The following is a 26321-nucleotide window of genomic DNA, read 5'->3' as shown; positions in this document are numbered from 1 at the left end:
TGTTACTACTACTACTACTACTACTACTGTTATTATTATTATATACTACCCTTCTCCCAGGACTGGGACTCAGGGCGGCTTACAACCCAAGCAGTTCTGTCTATCACTCTGCTAAAGCTTTTCACTTTTCCTCCCTTTAGGTACAAAAACTGCTCTGCATGTGCCCAGTAGATATCCATGGGATCTTTCAGCTGGATGAACGTCGCAGAGATGCTGTGATTGCCTTGGGAATTTTTCTAATTGAGTCTGACCTGCAGGTATAATTTTTGATTTAATATAATTTTTCTTTTATCTACAATGTATTGTCTGGTGCTTCCCAAGGTATCTGATGTGGTAGACTGAGACTTTCCCTCAATGTGCTAGGCTCTAGTATCAGAGCTAAATATTTTGATTTCTACAGAATCAGGAAGGTAGTCATTTTGATTTCTACAGGATCGAGACAGGCCTGGGTCTGAACAAATAGGTCTACCATCATCACACTTAGTTTGGCTTGGTTTCCTCAAAAGCACATCAAATTGTGCTCCATTCCTGACATTGGGATGAAATGTTCATTTGAGTTTGGCTCCTCCTCTTGGTTGCAGCAGCTTTTGAAACCAGGCCTGTGGTCTACACGCCACTCCCTTTGCTTGCTGTTTGTAGACATTGCTGTTTCCTTTCCTCTATATCTTGTATCTAAATTCGTGTTGTTTCAAAATATTCTGTTTCCATTCTAGCATAAAGATACTCTTGTTCCGTATCTTCTCCGGCTCTTGAGAGGCATTCCTAAAGTGCAATGGATAGAAGAAAGCAATTCACGGAAAAGCCGAGGTAACATTTTAATTTCATTGCGCCCAGGTGTCGGTACCTTTCTGTAGTTAAGAGACTATGTCTTGAATCCAATTGTTAGTCTCAATTGGAGTAAATTTACTAAATCCTAGGAATTTATGTAATTCGTATTAGCTAAATCCAATCCCTGTCCCAACTAGAATAAACTCATTAAAATAAATAGGTCTTCTTAGTCACCAGTAAAATAAATCTCATTGATTTCAGTGGGTCTACTCTAGTTGGCACTAACACTGGGTTTAGTTATAAATGTGTGAGCCTATATGGGTCTACTTAGAAGACAGTCTTCATGATCTCAGTTAGCCATAGTTCTTTGCAAGAGGATAGAGGAACTGCATCCTGAGAAGTGGGAGTTATCAATTCTGTTTTTTCTTTGTGTGGTGTAACTGCATTAGAGTGAGTCACAGTGTTCTGGCTTTGGCTGTTATTTAACATACTGATTCCATCATTGTTTGTTATATTTTTGTTATCTTGAGTTCTTCTCTTTCCTACATGGATCTCAGGATGACAAACATGGAGACTGAGGGTAGTTTCATATCCAGGCACTGAGCAGATCAGCTTAGCTCCAGCAAGATTTATATTATCATGTGCTTTCAGATCAGTTGCTCACAGAGGTGTCCTTTCTGTTGTGTGGGAACTACTGCCCTATGAGCAAATCCCTTGAGACTGTTCCTCAATTGTATGAGTAAGTTACTGTTCCCTGGCACAGTCCTTGTTTCATAGTAAAGATTGATGCAGTCAGTCCCTGGCCGTTTGGTCAGGCTTCCCAGTGAACCAGATGTTGGACATGGATAAGTAACTCTCAAACATCTGGGAGCATATCTAAAGGGAGCATACTTTACTACTTATAGAACAGGAACCACAATATGACATTTTTGTCTGTGTGCACATGCCTGTTAATGTACTTTTATAGACTGTACCATTCGATACTGAGCAGACTTAGGCCTGGTTTCATTGTAAAAAAAAATTCTGGTAAATCACAGTTCATAGAGCTGAGAATAAGCCTTAGGACTGCACAGTCCTTGCTCTCCTGCTTCCCCACACTGCTTCCACACCCAACTCTGCGAAAGATAGTGTAGTTTATCAAGTCACATAGTCCAAAGTTTCATTTGTTTTTACAATTGAATTGTTCGTTCTGATGGATGTTCATCTGATTTGCCATAATCCTGTTATGTTTATTATTATATCTTTAGGCATGCTTCCAATTGCAGAAAACTTCAGCTTCTGCTTGGTGACCTTATTGTCAGATGTGGCTTACAGGGATGCATCTCTGAGAGAACAGGTAAAATTAATTGGGGAAAAAAGGAGCATACAGTGCCATGGGTTCCAATTTATTAAAATGTTTCGCTAACTTGTTAAGAATTCTGACACTGTCATCTCTGTGTGCTGCGTCACATCAGCATCAGTTTTTTGAAAAACAATCCTGAAATCCTTCTTGATGCAGAATCTGCTTCTCTTTCAAAAAGATAATAGTTTAATCATACTCTGATAGATTCAAGGCTGGGTTACTCCTGTCCTTTCCACTTCTCTTCCTCCCAACTCCGATGAGGTCATAAATTGTACAAATATGTTTCTTGCTTCATTTACACCTGCAGATTTTAACTGTGCCCATCTTGAATGTTGTAGGTTATAGAGGCAATATTACAAGTGATGCAAGTGCTGCTGGGAATGTGCCAATCTCCACAGATCCAGGACAAAGGTACTGGAGATGCTTTTCCAATAGGTGGTGCTACTTTTATTACAGCTAATGGAAAATTCAGTTGTTCTTCTTTCTGTTACCTTCATTCTGCAACCAGCCAATATAACTAATACAGTAGCCAGCCTTTAAATGCAAAAAAGGGCTGTTCAGAGTTTTGTTGTTTTTAAGTGAGATTAATTTTACTTCTTTATACCATGGATATATGATTCACTTCAAATATAATAGGAAACTATTGTTTCTTACTCTATCTTCAAAATACAGTTGGGTTGCCATGGCCCTTGGGTTGCCATGGCCCTTTAACTCACTCTTTGACATTTGTGGTCATGTGAAAGAGATTGGATGCTTCTGCTTTTGAACACATGTTTTACTGTTATGTCTGGCCACAGGCTGCAGAGTTGAAACTGCAGTTTGATCTTGATAATTCTCTGAATGCTTCTTCTAATTCATATGCAAAAGGGAATGGTGGTTTGTTTAAAATGCCAAGCTGCTCATCTCATTGCAGCCACAAGAGAGAATGGCGAGCATGTCACTCCAGGGCTTGCCACAGCTTTGGCACATGGGGAAAGCTGGTTTCCTTTTACATCTGAATTGGGGCATAGTGACAGTAGTGATTTCAGAAAGTGGGTGTAGCAGTTGCAAATAGGACAGAATGAAGTTTGAAAATGAAATATTACCTTTGCTTTCCAGAATATTTATGCAGATATGCTGTGCCATGCCTCATTGGAATTTCTCGAGCCTTTGGACGCTACAGCAACTCGGAAGAATCTCTCCTGTCCAAACTTTTTCCTAAAATTACTCCACATTCCCTTCGAGCCCCCAATGAGCTGGATGGTATTCGAAGACGCTCTTTTAATGACTTCAGGTCAATACTTCCAAACTCTTTACTCACGGTCTGTCAGGAAGGATCTTTAAAGAGAAAGACCAGCAGCGTATCCAGCATCACACAGGTTTGTTTATTCTTGGACTAAAATCAGCCTGAAACTAATTTTGTGAACCATGGACTGGTTTTAACTGTCAGACAGATGTGCTGTTATTGAATTGAAATGTCTTGTTTTGAATGCCATAGAAGACCACTAAGAGAGGGCCTCTAACTTGGTGGAAATGCACATGCTTTGTCCCCAGAAGATTCTGGATTCAGTTAGTGTTATGCCCAATTAAAAAGGAGATTAAGTAGCAGGTAATGCGAGTGACCATTCTCTGCCTGAGACCTGCTGCCAGTTCGGTAGAAAGTATTGTGCTAGGTTGCCCACTAATATCATATGGATTGGGGCATTCTCCTATACTAGCAGCCTCCTTGGAAAGAGATCATGTTTTAACCTTTTATGATATGTTTCAATGCCCTAAACAGGCAGCAATGAAGAAAGGAGTCTTGGATTGAACAAAATTTATTAGGCACACAGCCAGTACTTGGATCTCAATTTTTAAAACGTTGCTATATGTTGGGTCTGAGATCCTTAGATTTGTTACTTTAGAATTCTGTTGATAATTTTAATATGCATGACTCCCTCCTCCCCAGAATGAAAATGTGAACTCCAAGTGATACTTGACTTTATTTTCTGCTTGTTTCAGGTCAGTCCAGAGCGTGGAATTCCTCCACCCAGTTCTCCTGGAGGTACTGCTGTACAGTACTTCGAAGGTATAGTTTTGCTCTCTGGTATATATTGTTTTGATTAGGGCATAATAAAGTCTTTAGATTAGCTCCAGGTGTTAGAATCACACAATCATAAAGTCATAGAGTTGGAAGAGACCCCCAAGGGCCATGCAGTCCAACCCCATTCTGCCACGCAGGAACACACAACCAAAGCACCCCCCAACAAATGGCCATCCAGCCTCTGTTTAAAGACCTTCAAAGAAGGAGAATCCACCACTCTCCGAGGAACTGTGTTTCACTCTCGAACAGCTTTTACTGTCAGGAAATTCCTCCTAACATTGAGGTGGAATACTTTGAATACATTGCTCCAGGTCCTGTTCTCTGGAGCAGTATAAAACAAGCTTGCTCCATCCTCAATATGACACCCCCTTCAAATATTTAAACAGAGCTATCATGTCATTTCTCCAGGCTAAACATTCCCAGCTCTCCAAGTATCTCCTCATGGGGTATGGTGACCAGACCCTTCACAGTTTTGGTCACCCTCCTCTGGACATGCTCCAGTTTGTACAAAAACTTTATTATGCCCTAATCAAAAGTCATCATTTATTTTAAAACTTTATAGAATCTAGATTATTATATAAAAATTTAAAATTAATGAACACACCGCTAATATGTTTAGAACATTCTGTTTGGATGTAAGCTATTTGAGAGTAAGCCCTGCTGGACTGTGGGTTTATTTGCATTATGTAAATGTAGAGCTAGGATACAACAACAACCCGAAGCATGTTAACTTGTAAAGAAATTACGTTGAACTTATGGGGAACAAAAACAGATATGATCAGACAACAAAATGTATTCTCTGCATACACAGGCGGAAGGTCTAAAAAAATCCTTCATCTCCCCTAGTTGCTTAGTTGCAAAGAGCTTATTGTAGTAGCTGAAACATAGTTTAGAAGATTAATGAGGGCAATTTTAAACAAGAATGCATTGTACAGTACTTCACCAAAACTGCAAACCAGAGGGAAGGGGTTTTGAATTTCCTTTTGCAGTTGCAAATAAAGAGCAGAGACATTGTTAAGCAAAATGTACAATGTGTAGGTTATGTCAGTAGGAAAATAAACTAATTGCTGCATCAGAAAGACATTCAATTAGATGGGTTCATATGTGTGGACCATAAAATGAATTCTTGCCTTGCTGTTTCTCAAGAATGAGACGCAGGAAATTAGCAAATGGATGCTTCCCTTTGTCAACCTTTGCCATGTCTCTTTACTGCTTGGGTTATAGTTTCTCCTTAAAAGGAATGTGTCCCCACCTCAGACTTGAAGTGTCTGACATAGCAGTGGTATCAAATAATCTGTAACAGCAGTATTTGGGGAGGGCACACAATTCAGCAGAAAGTCCACTTCCCTAACCATTCCCACTTTGCACAGAGCATCCAAAAAGATCAGCTGCCACCTAAAGACAACCCCAATATGCCCTACTTCTTTTTGGTAGGGACTGCAACACTGAAAGTATTCTCTGTAACTCTGTAACTCTCTGCAGCCAGCATGTGTAGAAGGCAAGTGTGTTAGCGCAAGTGATGCGGGTCTAGTCTGCGATTACAGTATATTCATTCCCCCTAGCCCTTCTACATATCTATGGGAATATTGCAGTCTTGAAACCAAGTAAACTGAATATCCAGGGTCTTCAGTCTGTTTGCTGGTTTTTAGTACCAAGTGTGCTTTTGTCTGTGAATATTGTATTTTCTTAATGGCCTGTGGAGTACATAGGCAATACGGAAATGTGCTAAAATAACTCAGGAATATTTTCTGCTGCTTCTTCTGTTTTTTCTTAAATAAATAGGGTCCTACCTGCCTGATGGGAGTGCAGTAGATCCAGAGTATTACTTCTCCACGATCAGCTCCAGCTTCTCTGTTTCTCCGCTCTTTAATGGCATTAGCAACAAAGAGTTCAGCATTCCACTAGAAATGCTCCGCCAGCTGCTCAACATGGTATTTCTTTATGTGTTCTCTTAAAACAACAACATGGTATTTATTTATTTAAATATGTATATCCTGTCCTATATCCAAATATCTCAGGGTGGCGTACAGTAAAATCACGTTAGAAGATGTTAAAACAGCAAAATTTTCACAGACTAAAAGCATCTTAAATTGTTCATCACTTAGAACAAGACAATTTAAAACCAGTTAAAACTGTAAAAGCTGTGTGTTAAGCTCCAAACAAAGCCTTTATAATCTTTCCCCCACTGCTTTCTCATTTTTGGCTATTTGCTTCTTATTTCCTTGACAGCTTTTGCATCAAAAAGGTGGCATATAAATCTAATAAATACTGAGACTCTTTCTAGTTACTTAGGTTTTGTATGTGTTCTTTTAGTGGAAGCCTATCTACCGCTTGCTAAATTCAATAGGATGCAGTAACTGCTGGTCTAGAAATGAAAACTTCCAGCTACTAGCTTCACATATTTTGTTAAGTTCAGTGCTATATTTTGATGCACTAACCAAGATTCTTCTGGTCCAAGAGCCGAATGATATTTACTAGGAAGTTGGTCCCACTTCTTCATCAAGTGAGGCTTTCTCTTGAACAAATGTGTTTATTCTAGAAAAGCTATAATAGAATCTTTAAAATGCTTGTTTTGTCATTTAGGTTAAACAGATTGTTGGAGATTCTGTTCTGAAAACCTTAGATGCAGTAGTCACTGAGCTTATTGAGGTATGTTAACTTTTTACCACAAAATTACAGTTGGTAAGGCGACCATCTTACTGTGGACTGTTGTGAATTGAAGGGCTTAGACTGAATTCTAAAAATTAGTAATGGCAGAATGTCATTCAGCAGAAATTGTAACCAAAATATGCACAAAATATTTAATTTTCAATGTTATTTGCTGCATTAGTAATACAGTCATAATGTTAAAACTACATATTTTAGCAATGGTAGCATGTTTACTCTGTATACTGTTTTAATCCTTTTTTTTATCTGAAAAGTTGCTTTCTACAAATTTGGTTAGTTCACAATTACTGGGTTGTTGCTGAAGTTGGGACTGTTGCTTAAATGTAAATAATTATGAAAGTAGACTTTTTCCTCTGATTGGAATTATACTGAGCTACTTGACCACATCTATGGGAGCAAGTGGCATGCAGATTAAATGATAATGTCATTAATAATAATAGTAACAACAGCAGCATTGCATCTTAGACCACCTGTACCGAAAATCTGATACCTAAAGCTTTTTGAGCTGCCAACAGTATGGGCAAATACAAGTAGATAGGTACCACTTCTCAGTAGGAAAGTAACAGTGTTCGGTGCAGTCTTCGGACAGCGCTGGCTCTTTGGCTTAGAAACGGAGATGAGCACTGCACCCCTGCAGTCGGTTACAACTAGACATTCATGTCAAGTGACTACCTTTACCTTTTAATATTGAAGAAAATTTCTGTGTTATGATATTTGACCTATGATATTTTGGATTTTGTCTGTGAACTAATTTGTCAGAATGCCATCATTAACCACTATCCTCTTTCTTTTCAATACATTTTAGGTAAATCCCCACACCGAACTGTTCTACAAAATGTTCAGCGATCCTCTGTATGTAGCCCAGTTCAAGATGCTGAGAGACACGTTGTATTACATGAAAGGTGTGTAAATTGAATTAATAAGCTTTCATTTCTTTAGTGATGTAGGAGAATTAAAATGATAATAGGATTCATGCATGTCAGTGTAGATCAGCTGAAACATAACCAGAGACCATAGTTTACTGCTGCATAAAATGACTTAAACTTTTGCTTATGCTTTAAAAGAAACTGCTGTTTCTCACTATCTCTGAATATAGGAAACTGGAGTTTTAAAAACTGGTTTGTTAAAACAAGCCTGGAAAAATAATACTGTGGTCTCAGATTCTAGCTTCTTTTGCAACTATAATTTTAAATTGACCTTAATTTGCCCAGTTGAGAGTCACAGAAGTGGAAAACCTCCAGTCTCTATGCTGCATTTGGTTTCAAAGAGATGCTGTTCTATTTAATCACATTTTACATTTTCTTTCTTGCCTCTCTTTTTCTTCTTTCAAATGTGGCCACCTTCAGAATTTTGAACACTTCTTTTCTTTCCTCTCCTAGATCTCCCAAACTCCTTTGTGAAGGAAATTCATGATTTTGTGCTGGAACAGTTCAACAGCAGCCAGGCAGAGCTCCAGAAACTCCTTCATGATGTTGACAGATTGCACAATGAGCTGAATCCACTGAAGTTACGTTGCCAAGCTAACGCAGCCTGCGTAGATCTCATGGTGTGGGCTGTGAAAGATGAACAAGGTATATTTGCCTGAATGTTATTTTCCCCTTGTTAGAGGATAGTTTTTAACTGATGTTTTTGTTGGATTCTTTTTAAAAATACAATGTGTATAAACTTCAGAATGCCTGTGAGGTAGTATTACACTGCAGTCCTATGAATGTATATTCATAAGTCCAGTCAAGTTCAATCACAGCTTTGGAAGTTACCTTTAAGAATAAAGAATCATATTCATAATTAGAACAGTAGTCAGACAGTGGTCCCAGGTCCCAGAGTATCATCTTACACTGCTCATTTGTGAATGGCTTCAGATGTCATTAAACTCAGTGTTTTTAAAGTAAATTTCCAATCATTGATGGCTTCTTAGCTGACCCATCACTAAAGCCACCAAAGCCATCAGAGATTTTAGTGCTCTGAAATTCAAAAATACTCAGGTTGCAAACTTAGGCTAATCATATGTTGCGTCCTATCAAAGGTTTTAGTAGAGGAGGCTGTGCAAAAGATTGTAGCTCTGCTCTTAAGGGGCTTTTGAAATGCACAATTCATTTGACTTGATTTTCCTAGAGAGAGCAGTATAACGGTTTGGTTATATCCATTCTTCCATGATGAAATAACCATCAAAGTTGTCAGTTAAAAAAATGTCATCCCAATGTGCAGGCACGTTCACTTGTAATACTTTCCAGTGTTGTACTTTTTCAAATAAGGTGCAGAAAACCTGTGCATCAAGCTGTCGGAAAAGCTGCAGTCCAAGACCTCCAGCAAAGTGATCATCGCTCATTTGCCTCTTCTGATCTGCTGCTTACAGGTCTGTGAAGAAAACCACATTGACACTTTAGCCTATCAATATTCCACAATTTTTGTTTCTACGATTTGTTATAGATAAAGATTGAGTTTGGGCATAATTACTGGTCCCCATGCAGATAAATAATTTAAAGAGATATGTTACGAATAATATTGTCCTGTATGTAGTCATGAACAGGAGAAGGGAATCTGTACTACTAAGAGTCTAACCAAGGCGGTTTAACCAGTACACCCCACTAAAGGTCTGACTGAAACCCTTTTCAAAGCCCTTCCCTGAAACCACACCGTCCAGTGGCAGGCAGATTCCCTATGTACCATTGGCCTTCCTCATTGCAAAGATGAGAAAAGATGCACAGGGAAGTCTTGCTGTTATTGCCAGTCATGGATTGGAGATGACAGTGGTATGCTCCTTCCCCCTCCATGCAGCTCACTCTTACTGCTTGGAAGGGCAGTAGTATAAGGTTGTGTGTTATCCCTGTTATAGCCAAGTAGTGTTTCAAGGGCCTAAATGTGGAGTTCGAAATGCTAAACACCTGAATAGAACCTTGCACAATCTTTCTTATAGAGTAAGAGCACACGTCTGCTTTTCTGTTTTTGTAATGTTGTCATTCTTTTTCTCAGGGTCTCGGCCGCTTGTGTGAGAGATTCCCTGTGGTGGTTCATTCTGTCACTCCATCCTTGAGAGACTTTCTTGTGATCCCTTCTCCAGTCCTGGTGAAACTTTACAAGTATCATAACCAATACCAAACAGGTATGCCACTTTCATCACAGGATTGCCTCTTTTGTGATTTGCCAGTTTAGTTATTGCATGTCTTTCTTTATTGCTGCTTGCTTTGGCACCCTCAGTCAAAATTGTATTAATGAATATTTAGGAATTATTATTTTTTTAAAAAAGAAGCAACATTTTTAAAGATGGCATCTGTTAGCTAGCATCATGATTTAACATAGATAGCGTAGCACAATTTTTTTTTTCTTCCTCCCAGAAATTCATGATATGGCATTCATTTAATCACCACAAAAAGTCTGCCATTTAGGATAGACAGAGAGTGAATGACAGTCCCAAGGTCACCCAGAGAGTGCCATGGCTCAGTGAGCACTTGAACCTGGGTCTCACAAGTTCAGGTCCAGGACTTTAACCACTGCACAACAGTGGCTGTTCCATATTGCTTTAAATTGCTTAGAGTAGCTGTCTCATCCATTCCTTCCTTCTGTCCACTTAAAAGTTGTTCTGCAGAAGCATCAAAGATCCAGCAAAGCATATTCTCCCCCAATTATCTGTTCATATCCTTCTTTGTTTCCTTAGGAGGAAATGACATCAAGATTAGCATAACAAATGAGCATGCAGAGTCCACTGTAAGTGTGATGTCAGGCAAGAAGAGTCAGACCTCCATGTATGAACAACTTCGAGACATTGCAATAGATAACATCTGCAGGTAACAATTTGTCCTAGATACATACAAAAGCTGTCTTCTAGGCAGTAGGCATCGTTTGTTCTCGTATTGTAAGTTACAAATTTGGATCATGTAATTTGGGGCTGCTAGTTTAAACCAGGAGTGAATGGACTTCAGACTTTTGTTTGAATCGATGATGATGATTTTGATGATGTTGACCAAAGTTGGAGTCTAGTGGGTTTCCCTTGAGAGAAATTCCCACAGTGTATCTGCCCAGTGGAAGTTCTAGAGTTATGAGGAAGCTTTCCACTCTCATGTAAGCCGTTCACTCTCAAATTTCAGAGGCTCTAGAGTAGTATATGCCAAGTGTAATGAGTAGGAGAACTTTGTAAAGTTATTTTTCAGTACAAATCCCAGAGTCCCTCAGCCAGCATGGCTACTCTGATTTTTGATTAGTGTTTTTATTATTGTAAACATCATTGACTTATCAGCCAGTGACACTTTGATGTTTTAATTTTCCTATTCTATTTGCCATTTCTTGCAGATGCTTGAAAGCTGGCCTAACAATAGACCCAGTCATTGTTGAAGCTTTCTTGGCTAGCTTGTCTAACCGCCTCTACATTTCACAAGAGAGTGACAAGTAAGTTACCTGTCTGTAATAGCAATTATTTATCTCTTTTCAGTAAGGTCAGATTTGGATGTTACTGTTCTCTGAAAAGGAGCAAAGTAAGCTTAGGTAAATAGATCTCCTACACATGCCCATCTGTCTTGGTGAATCCTGATGAAATTAGTTTGGTGTATCTTATGGATCTTTGAAATGGCTATATGCAAGAGGTGTACAAGTTTACAATATTTTTTGTCACCATTGGCTACACTGGTTAAGGCTAATGGGTGCTGAATCCAACAACTGCATGGCTCCCCATTCTCTACCCTTACGGAACACATATGGGTCATCTAAAAATAAGGGAATTATACTTTTAAAATTACCTGCTCTGAGAGCCTTTATGGCCGAAGGGCAGGGTATAAATACCATAAATAAATAAATAAATAAATAAATAAATTGTTTTGCATCTGTGAAAATGTAAGCATATTGAATTAATCAATCTCAATTTATACTAAATTTGTTGGGAGTGTTTGTGGGGTGCATCTGGTTTATTACATCTTGACCTTCTATATTAGCTCAAATTGTTTCTCGTGCCTGTTCCTGTTACTAACAGTAGCTATGTTTAAAAAAGCCTCTGCAGTTTTACAGAGAATGCCAATGCGATGTTGTTTGTTCAGGGAAGCCCATCTTATCCCGGATCACACAATCCGTGCATTGGGGCACATTGCGGTGGCACTGAGGGACACGCCCAAAGTGATGGAGCCAATTCTTCAGATCCTACAGCAGAAGTTCTGCCAACCACCGTCTCCTCTTGACGTGCTCATCATTGACCAGCTGGGCTGCTTAGTTATCACTGGAAACGTAAGGAAAGACAAATTGCCCTGGAAGCTGTCAGTTGTAGTTGATATCATCTGTTTGTCTGAATGTATAAAGGCACTGAAACTTTACAAGATTTATTTTACTGATGCAAGCACTCTATTTTGTATGCTGTATCAGGGTGAGGCTGCTTTGAACATGAACACAGTCTCTTCTCATCTCCATCCCCAGCATTGTCCCCATAAAAACTGGGGGTCATGGATGGTTTCTTCATCCTTTTCTGACAGTCAGGCCCCCTTGAATATTAAGCAAGGTCTTCTGCTCTTGGGTTGGACACCCAAGGATAGGTGGCAGAAAGAAAATGGTGAGGCTAGCTGTCAGTTGCAGAAGCAAGCTGTGGGAAGTGCTGAGCAAGACACAGAACTAGATGCAAAAAGTGAAAAAGGAGGTTCCCTTGCAATGTTAATATGGGAAGGGGGCAACTTTCAGGTTAGAAGGAGTGCTTAATCCTTCCCTTCAGCCCCCATTAATTTTGCCTTTCATATGTCCTTGGGACAATTTTAAACTGTTCTGTTCCCTTATCCAGTGCTAAACATGCACTGGATGCAGGGAGCTGGGGATGTTTAGCCTGGAGAAAAGAAGGTTAAGAGGTGATATGATAGCCCTGTTTAAATATTTGAAGGGATGTCATATTGAGGAGGGAGCAAACTTGTTTTCTGCTGCTCCAGAGAACAGGACCCGGATCAGTGGATGCAAGCTGCAGGAAAAGAGATTCCAGCTCAACATTAGGAGGAACATCCTGACAGTAAGGGCTATTCAACAGTGGAACACACTTCCTCAGAGTGTGGTGGAATCTCCTTCTTTGGAGGTCTCTAAGCAGAGGCTGGATGGCCATCTGTCAAGGATGCTTTGATTGAGAGTTCCTGCATGGCAGGGGGTTGGACTGGATGGCCCTTGTGGTCTCTTCCAACTCTACGATTCTATGAAACATGGTGCATGAGGAAGTTCCTTTTTTGGACTATAGCTCTCAGAATTCCCAAGGCAGCATAGCTACTTGTTATGCTAGTTGGGGATTGTAGGAGTTTCAGTCCAAGAAAGGAGCTTTTCCAAGCGCTGAGTAGAACTGAACTTGGCTGGGGGGCATTTGAAAGGGGTGATTTATTGGGTGGGCAGGCTTTCCCTCGCCTCTCCCCAGATTTCTGGTTTTATCTGTATTGATGCAGAGTATATATTTTTGTACCCAGTGTTGACTTAATATTCTCCCCCCCTCCCCAGCAATATATTTACCAGGAAGTATGGAATCTGTTTCAGCAGATCAGTGTGAAAGCAAGCTCAATTGTATACTCTGCAACTAAAGACTATAAGGATCATGGATACAGGTAACCTTGCTGGCTCATCTTAATGTGATTGATTGATATTTATATATTTTTAGACAACCAGCATGTTTTAGCTTGTGTTTAGATTGCAGCTGGTTCAAATAAACAATAATTCCAGGTTTCATTCTTAGTAATATTCTTTATGGTGTTGTAGTTTGTGGTAAAGTGCTATGCCAAATCTGTTATTCCATTGCTCTTTCTACAGAATTCTGTAGCCCCAGAATTAAAATTTGCCATTCTTTGGTATAAATGTGCTGTCTCTTTCTGATGGCCTCAGCATTAGGAATGGGACAGGGGAAATTATTGGTTGGAGATGAAAGGGCAGGGGGAGCGGAATGGGGATCATGATACAGCTCATTATTGTTATATTTTTTTTATATATAGCACCATCATTGTACATAGCGTTTTATAAGTAAAAGAACAACAAAACAGGTTCCTGTCCTGAAGTTTACAATCTAGTTAAGGCAGGATACAAAAGGAAAAGGGATGACTGTGTGGAAGGGGATTAAGTCCAGCTACTGCCTCTTCCTCTATTCTTCTGAGGACAGAGCAGTGGCAGTGGGATAGAGGGAGGGCCTTAGAAGTCTGACTTAAGAAATAAAATCTTCCAGTAGGTGGTCATAAGGAGTCCCAGATGGCTGCATCACCTGTGCCATCTAGCATGTCTTCCAACACATACATGCAGGTGGGCTATGGTTTCCTTTCTTAGCAGGCAGCTGTCAGATCCTGCATGATCCTTGCCTGATTTCCTGCGTAACCAAATATATAGACGCCTTGGGTTTCCCTAAACTCCTTTTTATGTACTTTTTTGTTCTTATTGCCCCCATTCTCATATCTTCCCCACTATGTAGACAATCTGACTTCAGTCACCAACATTTTTCTCTCAGTACAAAAACTGTGTCTGCTCCTTCTATTTACAGCTTAGTGTACCTACAGTAATATTTTAAATGCTTTCCATCTTGGTATCCTTTGCAGGTGAACGTACTGCTAGTTCAAATAATTTAGTGTTGCTGCCAGTGTTCAAATTAGAGAAAACTGTAATTGGCAGTCATGCTGCAGATATCAGAGGACTGGTGCTGATGATTTCCTTGCTTCTGTTTCCTCAGACACTGTTCCTTAGCTGTTATTAATGCCTTGGCTAACATAGCTGCAAATATACAGGATGAACATCTTGTAGATGAATTGCTGATGAACTTGCTGGAACTGTTTGTACAACTTGGGCTTGAAGGAAAGCGAGCTAGCGAGAGAGCAAGTGAGAAAGGCCCAGCATTGAAGGTACAATGGGGGAAAAGCAAATCATACTTTTCAGTGATAAGCTATTGTTTCTCATTACAATCCCATGTATCATTAAACAAGTTTCAGCAAGAATGAACATTGAACTGCATGTTATCAGGAGATCTGTGATAGAAATTTATCATTTTTTAAACGTTTATTGGCAGCATCAGGGAGAAGAGGGCAATTCTAATCCAAACATGGTGCTGTGGGAGATAGTATACCCGTAATACTTTTCAAAGACCATTGCAGGTTGAATTACCTGTGGAACACACCTGTGTTGGTATGGTATAGACAAATGGCTTCTGGGACCAATTTCAGCTGAGGAAATTGTCTGGGGTTAAGTGTTCCTTACCCTGAACATCTCTGGCCAGATAAATCTCACACTTAATTAACTACTGTAATTAAACTTGTTTAAAACAACAAGTGATCTGATCACAGATGTTTTCACTGGCACCTCTTCTGTGCATGTAAGCACCTTTTACTGCATGCTTGATTTTGAATATTAACACTTGAAGAAACTGTGTGTCATATAGTGTGTATTTGTATGTGAGAGAGAGGGGGGGCGTTTACAGATTCACTTTACTGTTCATTTCACTCTTTGCATCAGAAGCCCTCTGAGTTTCACCCCTTTTTGGGTGTAGACACAGTCTAAGGCTGCTTTGAATGATCATAAGTGAGACAGAGCTGCCTGGTCCTTTGTAAGTGTGCCACTTTACTGGTATGGGCCAATGTTTGTCACAGATACTAAGGGAGCTTAAGGAGATCTTTCTGTCAGTAGCTAATTTCATTAAATGGATAAGTAAGATCTAATTAGGGAGCCAAACAAATGGGACCTGTTTGTATAGTTCAAAGTCACTTTTTTTCTTAGCTGCTTCCTTGCCTGTCGACACCAACCGGCAGTCCCAAAATTGGATCTGAATCGTGATAAAGTTTCTCTTCTGTCTTCTAAAATAGATCAGGATCTTATTCCTTTCAGTACTATCTGTATTCATCAAGGCCCTTTGTATTTGTGACAAATACCAACTTGAACTGCAGTCATTTGCCACAGCAAGATGTAAAACCCTAATAGGAATGGTGTTTCCGTTTTTTTGGGAAGACACCCCTCAATCATGGGCCACTTGAATGATTTAAGAATAAAAATATGGTGAAATTTCTTTTCTCCGAGGATTCTTCATTCAAGTTGACTTATTAGAAACAAACCAATGTTGAAATAATCTGTGTCACATCATTTTAGAGAATATGTCAAACTGCAGTTTAAAGCAAAAATGTTGGTTTTGACCAGCAGTGGTGTTCTGGGGGAAGTTTTTCTTGATACTTTTCACTGGAGATGTGCAGGACCAATTCTTGGGCCATAAATGTGTAAAGCAAGTGGTCTGTCACTGAACCATGCCCCCTCACCTGTACAACTGTATTCTTTCTCACATATTAATGCCAACCCTATAGGAACGTAGGAAGGTGCCTTCTACTAGGTTAGGCTATTGCTACATTCCTCTAGCCTAGTATTATGTGCTGTCATTGGCAGCAGCTGTCCAGATGATTCCCATTTATCTGTTGCTTTGTCCATGCATATAAAATCACTGTCACACTGCACAATTATGGCACTTCAGTGCCATGACCTCTTCCCATGGATTTGTAGTATTGAGAGGGAAGTAGATTGTTCTATATACAACCCAAGCCATAAATCCCAGGATTCCATAAGAAGGGGTCATGGCATCAAAGTGCCATAACCGTGGCTTGTGGAAAAAACCTAGGTCAAAGCTTGGAAATGTTAATTTTTTGGACTACAACACCCTTCCTCCCAGTTAGTGAAATGCAGAAGTTCAAAGAACTACTACTTTGTTTTAGTTTTACTCATGAGAATGACTGATTTTTTTTCTAGCCTTTTCAGTTTTTCAAACATCATCCCCGCCACTTTTTTCCCCTTAGGCATCAAGCAGTGCAGGGAACCTGGGAGTACTGATTCCTGTTATTGCTGTGGTGAGTACTTGGACTGGATCTTTTCCTTTCCTGAATTAGCCCTTGGCATTGGAATATTGGATACTTTGAGTGATAACTGAATCTCACCAGTTTCAAACCAAATTGTTAAAACAGTCTGAGCACTTTGGTCTGGATGTCCCTTGTGGTTTCTTCCAACTCTATGATTCTATGACCAAAGGCTGAGTGGAACAACATTCATTTTAGCAGTCTGCCAAAAAATAAGTGATGGAGCCAGCCTAACTTCCCTGGGCAGATAGTTCCACAGTTGGGGTGCAGCTACAGAGAAAGCCCTGTCTCTTATGCACACCAGCCTTGCCTTGTTAGGTGATGGGAGACGGTGCTGAGTGCGAGCCAGGCCTCGTGTTATAGCATGAGAATGTCCTTTGGGGAAATGGTACATGGAGTTTCTCCTGTTACTCTGCTGAAGTTGCACATTGCACTGTGATGTTAGCAGATGCTGTCCATGGTGATCCAGGGTCCTCCAATGTGCTGAAGTTGCCCACCTCTGATTTAGAATGAAGACTACACACAGTAGCTCTTTTGTTTTTCCACACACCTTTATATTTGTTCTGATTTGGGAAAGCCACCTTTGATTCTGCCTGACTTGTAGCCAGTGTCAGAGAATTACTGTTTTTCCACATGGAACCAGTGCCTCATCAGAAAATGCTCTTTACTCTGATTATTCTAAAGTCTTCAAAATACACTCTTTACTTCAAAGAGAGTTTGGCGTTTCATCCGCAACTCACTAATCTGCACTTCTTTTTTCAGCCATTCAGCTCTCTGTAAATACTGTTACGAGCCTTCACAAAAGTTAATGGTTACATTAGGGCCTGTAAACCAAATGTTTGGTTTTCTTGCACAATTTATGATGATCCTGAGTTCGCAGCTACTATTGTATATGCTGTTCTGTTTAATTTCTTTTTTAGCTTGCTTGTAGGACTTAATATTTGTTTCAGAAAAAAATTAAATGCTGTACAGTGGAGGAGCTACCTCAGGTGCTCAGCATGGATACACACACACACACACTGAACATGTGCTTAGTTAGGAACGTCATTGGAGCCCAAATCTTAGTATCGGGGTGGGGAATGAATACTATGTTATGTGAAGAACACATGGCATGGGAAAAGTAATTTGTCTGTTTGCACAACCACTGTATGCATTTTATAGTTATTTGTCCCCCTTCTGACCAGAGTATTTCCAATGAATAAAAGCATGACAGGTAAAATGACTTTAAATGTGTTGTTGTTGTTAACTGCCCTCAAGTCTTCTCCAACTCCTGGTGACCGTGTGAATGAGACCTCTCCAAGCCCCCCTACTCTCCACTATTCTGCTTAGGTCTTGTGGATTCATGCCCGCGATCTTCTGTCCATCTGGCATGTGGTCTTCCTCTCTTTCTACTGCCTTCCACCTTTCCTAGCACTGTTGTTCTTTCTAATGAGTCATGCCTTCTCATGATGTGGTCAAAATACGACAGCCTGAATTTGATCATCTTGGCTCCTAGGGAAACTTCTGGTTTGATCTGCTGAAGAACCCACTTGCTTATCTTTTGGGCTAACGGTATCCTCAGCTCTCTTCTCCAGCGCTACATCTTTAAAGAGTTAATTTTAAACTAATACTTGCTTATAAATGTTAGGGGAAGGAGAACTGTATGATATGAATCCAAAAACTCACCCTGCACATGGTCATTTTCTCACTTTCTAACATGAGAAAAGAATCAGTCTGAACATTTTTGCAGGATTTGGAAGAGAGATTCCAAGGGTAGGTGTACCTTCTGCACCCAGCCAACATCTCTGGTGTGGAGGGGTGAAAGTCATGTTCTGAAAATCCTCTGGTCCTTGGTTTGCTTTTCCGGGGATTATATGACTGTAGCCTAAGTTTGCTGATGCCCCCCCTCCATTTCTTTATCCAAAAAATTTTTAAACCGAGTTTCAGGTTTGACAGACCAATAATGACAGTGGCAGAACTCCAAATTATATTGGTACTAGTACAAACAAAGATAAAATCTGGGTCTGCTATCCAAATTCAGGATTTTAACACAACCTTTTATTAAACATGAATGAACATTGTAATTATTTTAGATATTCTCACAGATACAGAAGGTTTTTTTACTGTAAATTTAATAATCATGCTTAAATGTGTCTGAAGTGTACATCACATAAAAAGTAAAAGCATAGCAACCTTTGCATGCATGTATGTTTGCTTGCTTGTTTGGGACCAGGACACCTCTAGGATGGGTAAACATCAATGCACCAAATTTTCTGTCCAAAGTGCAGATTTGTTCTTGCTTCAAATGGGAAAGGCTTTACAATAAAACAAATCCATATATTCTTGAATTAATTGGGTTCATGTTCTTGCTTTTGAATCCCATACGGATAATTCTCTATACTTGTATTGTTTGCTTGAAAGTATGTTCTGTATCAGCCTTCCCACGCTTGGTACCATCCCTTCCACCATTCCCAGCCAGAATGGCACCAGCTTTAAGAGATGGCTGTTCTCTGTAGAGAAATGAACTTTACTGAACCCTAAGGGTTAGTTATGTGTTTCAAAAATGCTTTTGTGCAGGAAACTTGGAGAATTCCAGTTATTTTGGAATATAGTCCTCTATTTTTAAGGCACTTCTCTGTATTAAGACCACGGGCAGTGACTGTTTTCACTCATCTAAAATCTGTTCTTACTAATGGCGTGATTCTTTAAATATCAATGGAGCCAATTATAATAAGTCCGCAAGTGGCATTGAATATGTTCATCAAGATGCACAGCAACTGCTCTGGCCCCCATGTTGCTTTCAATGAACCGAACACTTCAGACTTTTGGGGCCACAGTTATCCTTGCAAATTTAATCATCTATTGCTGTGTTTTTCAATTGGGAGATGTTGCATTTTTCATTCATTAGCACTTGCTACTAACATATCACTTAACATCTACATATAAAACTGGTTAAATTTTAAAAAGAAGTAGTTAGGGTTGCCTATAGCTGTGTGTATGCTGAGCCCTGAGCTCTGCTTCTCAAACCTTGGTTGGGTTGGCGACTCTGCCCATGAAGAGCAAGCAGCTGGTGCGATGCTCATAGATGAGAAACAGAAAAGGGCGATCGACGACAAAACGAATTTGAGCAGAAAGGGGCATGAAGCCTGCGGTGGTCACAGAAGCAGCCTCGGTGCCTTCCTCATTCACTGTAATAGTCCCTTGATGACTGAACTGCAAATGATAAGGGAGGATGTTATGGAACATCAATAATAAGAATCACAAAAATTGTGTCTTAGGTGTCATAATTGAACAAAGCTCCTCACCATGCCAGGAATCTGCAAGTTTTATCCCACTCATTGGAGCATCTTCAGCTGTATGCTTCGAGGCTGATGTTGAGCTGTTCTCATCTGTCACTGGAAGCTTATAGTCTAAGCTAGTGATTCCCAAACTCTTGCCTTCCAGGCGTTTTGGACTTCAGCTCCCAGAATCCCAGGGCACTGGCCAAGATGGCTGAGGCTTCTGAGAGCTGAAGTCCAAAACACCTGGAAGACCAGAGTTTGGGAATCATTGGTCTAAGTAGTAGCAACATCTCATCTATAGTGCCACAGAGGTGCCCCTCTCACCACTCACCCTGTGGGCTGCTTATGCCCCTTGGCCAAGACACACAAGGGCATAAAAAGCTTTTGGCAAGTGGCATCTCAGTTTCATTTTGCCCCAGAGCTGAATTACCTTGTCGATGATGATGCTCTCTTCTGATATCCCCGAATAGTTGCCATTTTGAGTGAACAGCTCATTGATTCCCAGTGTTTTCAGATACTCAATTAAATCGTAGCTTTTCTCCAACTTGAATTTAGGCAGCAGTATCTCTCTTGTTCTGTGAAGAGCAAAACAGACTTTAATTTACTTGAAGCCAAGATCATGATTTCAGAATAGGTTTTAATATCTGAACGGGTGGGAAAATCTTCTCCTTAAATTTTTTTTGGGGGTGGTGGTTATAGTGCATTAGTAGTGGTAGCACTGTAATGCTAAAAAATTTGTTTTGAAAAAAATCAGAGATGGAGCTTTTGTAGCTGTATTGGGTACTGATCAAAGTTTACAGGTTTCCAAAGGCTTGATGCAGTCTTATTGTAGCTAAGGCATGTGTGATCCTGGTCTTTTCTGGAAACAGACATAGTGTACATCCAAGCCTAACCTAGGCTAAAGCATTCAAAGTCACAGCCATTACCAAGTAACAAAGGGTCTGCAAACTTGATTTTCCAATGGAAGTGCAACTTTATCTAACATCTAACCTCAGTCATTGGATGAGTAGCACTACTGAGAACGATTCAGAACTCTACTGCCTGTCTGGGACGAAAAGCAGAAAGTATTGAATATCATTGATGTATTGATAACAAACTCTCTCCAGTTATTTTATGTAGCTGTTAAAGATTGCAGAGGATACTATAACTCACTATGACCCTGGACAGAGGTTTTCCAGCATTACTTTCAGTAAGGAGGAGAGGGTGGTGTTTCTGAACCTCTAGGCCAGACCAGGATCTTGAAGCTGTTCTGGAGCCCCCCTATTCTTTAAATCTTTCACACTGTCCACTAGTTTGCCTGCTTTGCTTTATAACCAAAGAGTCTGCGTTCTGCCCCACTTCTTTTCAAAGTAGACACAGGTTACAATATTCCACTTCGCATGCACATAGTATGGAACAGCTTGACCACAAGTAGTGTCTTCCCGCAAGATGCTGTATAAATTTTTACGCATGGCTTGTATTGTGAGGAAAGATATTTGGAAAGAAACTGAATCCATGGACAAATTACCTGTTAGTCATGCTTTTCTGCCATCCCTCTACCACCTGCGGGGTCAGTTGCTTCTCCAGTGCCTTCATGCTCGCTTGCTTATATGGCAATACAATCAACATGCTGATGTTGCCCACATAGGGTAGCTGGAGCACACCACAGTCAAGCTCATTATCCACGGTGGCCAGGAAATTGGCTTTAGTCCGCATCATGGGCACTCTCACGACCTCTTTCTCGTTCAGGCGGAAGCTGTGTTTTTGTGTCATTTCCACTGGAAACTTATTTTCCCAGGTTCCTATTAACAAAGTAAAAACCTGAAGGCACTCCTTTCATGTCCTAACCCAATTCTTAACATGCAGTACAGCTGATGGTCTGAAACTGTAGAAGCAGTATTGCGGTGACCTTGGCAGTTCCAGAGAAGGTTAGCCGGTTCCCTTCCTTTCAAGAGGTACATGGTTTTCACCTCAAAAAAATGATTGTCCAAACATTACAGCACAACAGAGGGAGAAGTGAATTTTGTCCTAAGGTGTGGTCCCAAACTTGGGTGGTAGTGGACCTTAGCTCCCAGAATGTCACGCCATTAGCTGTGCTGTCTGAGGCTTCTGGAGGGGGAAGTCCACCACCATCCAGAGGCCCAAACTTAGAAAGCACTGGTTAAAAGCACTGAAAAACTAATAAACTCAGATCATGCTAAAAATAAAAGATTCAGTGGATGCTAACACTTTTTAGGTTTTCATCAACAAAGTTCTTGGCGGTATAAAATGGCACATACTTGTGGGTGTATTAATTTGACTTACGGCATTCACTTCTTGAAACTGTAGTGCTGGCCACCAGTCTAAATGGCTTTAAAGGGAATTAGATAAATACATGATAGGCAACTGCATTGACTACTACTAGTCAAGATGGCTGTATGCAGCCTCTGGTTTCAGGATCTGTATTCTTAATAGGGGTGCGGTGAATTTTATTTGGTCTATATTTTTAAGCAAACTGACCTAACTTGATCTTCATGGACTTATCTGTTGATCAGAACACAGTTATCCTTGGGATTGCACATTTCTCTAAATGTTGGTATATAGTCTGTGGTTGTACCATATCTATAACTGTTTTTGGTTACCAAGTTTGAAGGCTATTAGGACAGGGGTAGAAGGAAGGTTCATTATACGGCTGCTTTTTGATACTTGTATTCAATCTTAAAGTCTTCACCACTTTAGGACTGCTAAAATAAGCATATACACTGAGCCCTTGGTATCCACTGGGGTTTGGTTCCAGGACCCCTCGTGGATGCTCAAGTCACATTAAATACAGTGGGTAGTAAAATGGAGTCCCTTATATAAAATAGCAGCAATATCAAGGTTTGCTTTTTGGAATTTATATATATTTTTGGAATATTTCCAAGCCACAGATGGTTAAATCTGTGGATAAAAAATCCATGGCTATGGAGGGCTGACTGTATAGGCTTGGGTGGAAGTCAGCATGGAGTAGTGGTGTGAGTGTTGGACTGCAACTCTGGAAAGCAGGGTTCAATTCCCTGCTTAGTAATGGAAACCCCTGGGTGACCTAGGACGGGTCACACGCTCTGAGCCCCAGAAAACCCCATTATAGATTTGCCTTGGGGTCACCATAAGTCAGAAACAACTTTGAAGGCACACAACAACAAAGCTTGGATCTTGGCAAGTGCAAGGTTGCTTCCATTTTTGCACAGTAATTCTATGCGTGTGTCCTGCACTGCACTGGTGGTCCTCATGTTCTCCTCTGTCCTCTGCAAGCTCCATTCCAGAAAGATGAGAACAGGAGAATGGAGGGAGAAGTTAAGTTATCCACTTCAACTGATAACTAGTCAACATTTTTTGTCCTGAGCAGGCAATGTATATGGTTTAAGACATGTTTTTCTTTAAGCTGGTTAAAATGCTGTGTTCAGCTAACTTTAACAAGAACTACATGCCCGATTAAAGACAAGACTACAGTTGCTAGAATCATGCTCAGTACTAGTAAATTATCCTTCTTCTACTCCTTGCTAGTCTCTAGACCCACTAAAATCCATTGCTGAATGCTAAATCTGCACAATAAATCACACTGATTCTAGTTGGGATAGCAGCTGAATTAAGACTTTTATCCTTTTTAAACAAAATAGTAGTTAGTCTTCTGTTTGGTTATCTCTTATGTCACCCTTCGTTGACTTGGCATCCAGATGTTTTTGACTACAGCCCCCTACATTCTTGACCTTGTCTGGGGCTGATGGGAGTTGAAATCTAAAACATCTGGAGGGCACCAGGATGAGAAGGCTGTCCTATGTTATACATTTCTACTTGTGGGAAATTACTGGAAAGTTGTGTTTCTTTACCTTTAAAGTATACACAGTTGAGAATCATCATCAGAGTGGCAGGGTGTACTTGCACAAGGGCTTCCTTTATTAATCCTTTGGTGAGTTTCAGAATCCGCTCATTGGCTTTAGCGAGGAAGGTTGGATCTGCAAAGTCAGCCACCTGAGCCTCAGCAAAATAGTACCTTTTCATGTTGTTCTTGAACTCGCCCAGAATTGGAAATTGTCTTTGAATGTAAAGGTCATTGACTGACCTGAGTGTGTAGCCAAAATTCCTTCGGAAGAGTCGGTGAGTAAGTTTATGGAAGAGGTTGTGAACAGTCATCATGTCATACTTGGAGCTGGCATTAACAAAATCTCTGAAGCCCAGGGAATCCAAGACTTCTTCCTGCGTTTCACCTCTCAGTCCCAATGAAATCATAGCCATGGCTGTAGAAATGCCAACTGGAGCCAGAAGGATATTATCTGTGGAGTTGGCTTTGTCCTTCAGACTCCGATAAAGGTTGAAGGCAAAGTTTGCATTGAGGATATTGAGACGCTGGATTCTGGTTTTCCCTTGGAAAAGTTCCAGAATATTCCCTTGTTTCAATTCAGAAACTGTGTCTGGAGTGGCGTCGATTATGTCAAAGTAGTCATCGTCTTCACTTAATATTTTATCAAGGTCAAGGTAGTCTTCCTCCTCCTCTCCTTCAGTACTCAAGTCATTGGTCACTGTATTCTCTTTATGAAACTCAGGTGAGAGCTTCAGAGTGCCATTGTGGTGGAGCCCATGCAGACCAATAGGCTGAGTTTCACCGAAATGCTCGAAGTGCTCATGGAGGTCTTTAATTCCACACAATGCAAACGTTGCAGTGAGAGAGAAGATAGCTGAACACAGCAACAGGTTCATCTTGAAGACCCCAAAGCTAAAAGGTTCAAAACAACACAGTTAGACACTCTACTTACTCATTCTGAGTAAGCCTGCTTGGAAATCTGTTCCTTTACTGCGATTCTGTGCATAATGTGTCCAGCTGCACTGTAACCAACTTTGGTTACTACACTGATCTAGATTAAAAAGTAGGTGTTGGATACTAGGACTGAATCCAGTCTACCTAAAATGGATGTAAAATCTGATTCTTATAGAGCCATGTTCCCAACCTGCATCCCCTGCCCAAGCAACTGTTTTAGAGAACAGGTCCCATTTATTCAGCCAGCATGGTCAGTGATCAGGAACGATGAGAGCTGTAGTTTTATTTAAGAAGAATGAATTTTGCCTCTCTAAATCATAACTTGTTAGTGGACATCCCCCACCACCCATTTAATAAATTGAGAGCCAAGTCCCAAGAGAAGTAAAAAGTCATGCAGAACCCACTATTATAAAAATGAACTTCATAATAATTTTTAACTTTTAATTTGAACACTACAGCTTATCCTTATCCTTATTCCTACAAGGCAGAGCTATTCCGATCCTAACTTGATAGTAACTCTCAAGTCTTACTTGATTTTCTGTTGCAATAGGATTGCTGTTAATAGGTTGTGGGTATATTATGTCCCTCTCTTCATAGTATTACTTTTCTTACAGCTACCAATTTTTAATCATTCTTCTTTTGTTTTCTGGTAACCAGTAAATAACCCCCCCACCCCCACCCCATTCAGTCCAGAAACACTGTTAAAATGAGTCCACCTCCAAAAGATTAAAATATTCCTTACCTCTTGTATTGCCAAGCAGACTGCTTCCAAGAGAACCTCAAATAAAGTGGATGAAAATGTGAACTTTGGTGTATAGGTATGTGCTAAAGTAAATAGGCTGTAAATCAATCACTGCAGACCTTATCTTGTCAGCTGAAATCCCTTAAATTGGTTTGCTGCCTTTTCCAGTTGATGTTCTGCTCTCTTGTGTGCTGATATCTATCCATCCACTCAGGCACCCCCCTACACACATATAATTTTTTTTTCTATGTTCAAAGTCAAATAGGTCTCAGGATAGACAGTGATGCTTTTTGGGGTCACAAGGGATATAATAATATCGCACAGGGATGGGGAGTGGGTGACCCTCCAGATGCTGGACTGTAGTTCCTATTGTCCGTTACTATTGGCTATACTGTAGTGGCTAAGGCTGATGAACACTGCAGTCTAATAACATTTGGGATTGGCAGCATCAACCATAATAAGTGTGCCTTGCGGTCTTCCGAATCCACAATTCATTAGATTTTCTCCGGTGAGTCATTTCCCATTGAGGCTCAGCAGAAGTGAATCAGAAGATCAGGGGCTAACACCTGCTCAGCACACCTTTAAAATGGACCTTCCACGTTCATGCTTGATGAATATTGCCCGGGTCACTGTGGCTACTTATCCATTTCAGCCGTTTTTCCATTCAGAATCACCTAGCCAAATCTGCTTTTCTCCCCCAAGGAAAAAGATACATGTTCAAAGGTTTTCTGGGGGACTTCTGCAGCCCCCTAGCCTTCCACAGTTCCCCACCCGTGCAATAAGTCATAGTAGAGATGGTATTCATAAACCATGGTTATGTGTGACTAATGTAAGTTAATATGGTGTGGATTTTACTAAACTGATTCATAGGTGTGGAAGCCAAGATTGGGATCAGGAGGATATCAAAACCTTGTTCCTCTTCTTTTGGTAAGT

General features: G+C 40.3%; 2 protein-coding genes across 2 annotated transcripts in view; one reads left to right on the top strand and one right to left on the bottom strand.

The window, feature by feature from the left end:
• Window positions 1–26321, top strand: part of PI4KA (phosphatidylinositol 4-kinase alpha) — a 60070-nt gene that overhangs the window by 6026 nt on the left and 27723 nt on the right. The window contains exons 2-19 of the mRNA XM_042441447.1: window positions 141–257; window positions 714–807; window positions 2016–2104; window positions 2449–2521; window positions 3209–3468; window positions 4091–4157; window positions 5955–6103; window positions 6756–6821; window positions 7645–7741; window positions 8219–8410; window positions 9092–9192; window positions 9810–9939; window positions 10492–10621; window positions 11124–11219; window positions 11861–12044; window positions 13275–13378; window positions 14482–14650; window positions 16577–16627. Of these exons, the coding sequence (XP_042297381.1) occupies window positions 141–257; window positions 714–807; window positions 2016–2104; window positions 2449–2521; window positions 3209–3468; window positions 4091–4157; window positions 5955–6103; window positions 6756–6821; window positions 7645–7741; window positions 8219–8410; window positions 9092–9192; window positions 9810–9939; window positions 10492–10621; window positions 11124–11219; window positions 11861–12044; window positions 13275–13378; window positions 14482–14650; window positions 16577–16627 (2169 nt within the window). The remainder of the gene's footprint in view (window positions 1–140; window positions 258–713; window positions 808–2015; window positions 2105–2448; window positions 2522–3208; window positions 3469–4090; window positions 4158–5954; window positions 6104–6755; window positions 6822–7644; window positions 7742–8218; window positions 8411–9091; window positions 9193–9809; window positions 9940–10491; window positions 10622–11123; window positions 11220–11860; window positions 12045–13274; window positions 13379–14481; window positions 14651–16576; window positions 16628–26321) is intronic.
• SERPIND1 (serpin family D member 1) lies at window positions 18649–25544 on the bottom strand. Its single transcript, XM_042441448.1, has 5 exons — window positions 25389–25544; window positions 23721–24604; window positions 21401–21674; window positions 20324–20468; window positions 18649–19825 (listed from the first exon to the last, which is right to left on the bottom strand). Exons 2-5 carry the CDS (start codon window positions 24586–24588, stop codon window positions 19634–19636), a joined length of 1479 nt encoding a protein of 492 aa, XP_042297382.1. The 5' UTR covers window positions 24589–24604; window positions 25389–25544; the 3' UTR covers window positions 18649–19633.

The sequence above is a fragment of the Sceloporus undulatus genome, chromosome 10 (genome assembly GCF_019175285.1).
Source record: "Sceloporus undulatus isolate JIND9_A2432 ecotype Alabama chromosome 10, SceUnd_v1.1, whole genome shotgun sequence".
Taxonomy (NCBI): Eukaryota; Metazoa; Chordata; class Lepidosauria; order Squamata; family Phrynosomatidae; genus Sceloporus; species Sceloporus undulatus.
This window is presented reverse-complemented; position numbering and strand designations above follow the sequence as displayed.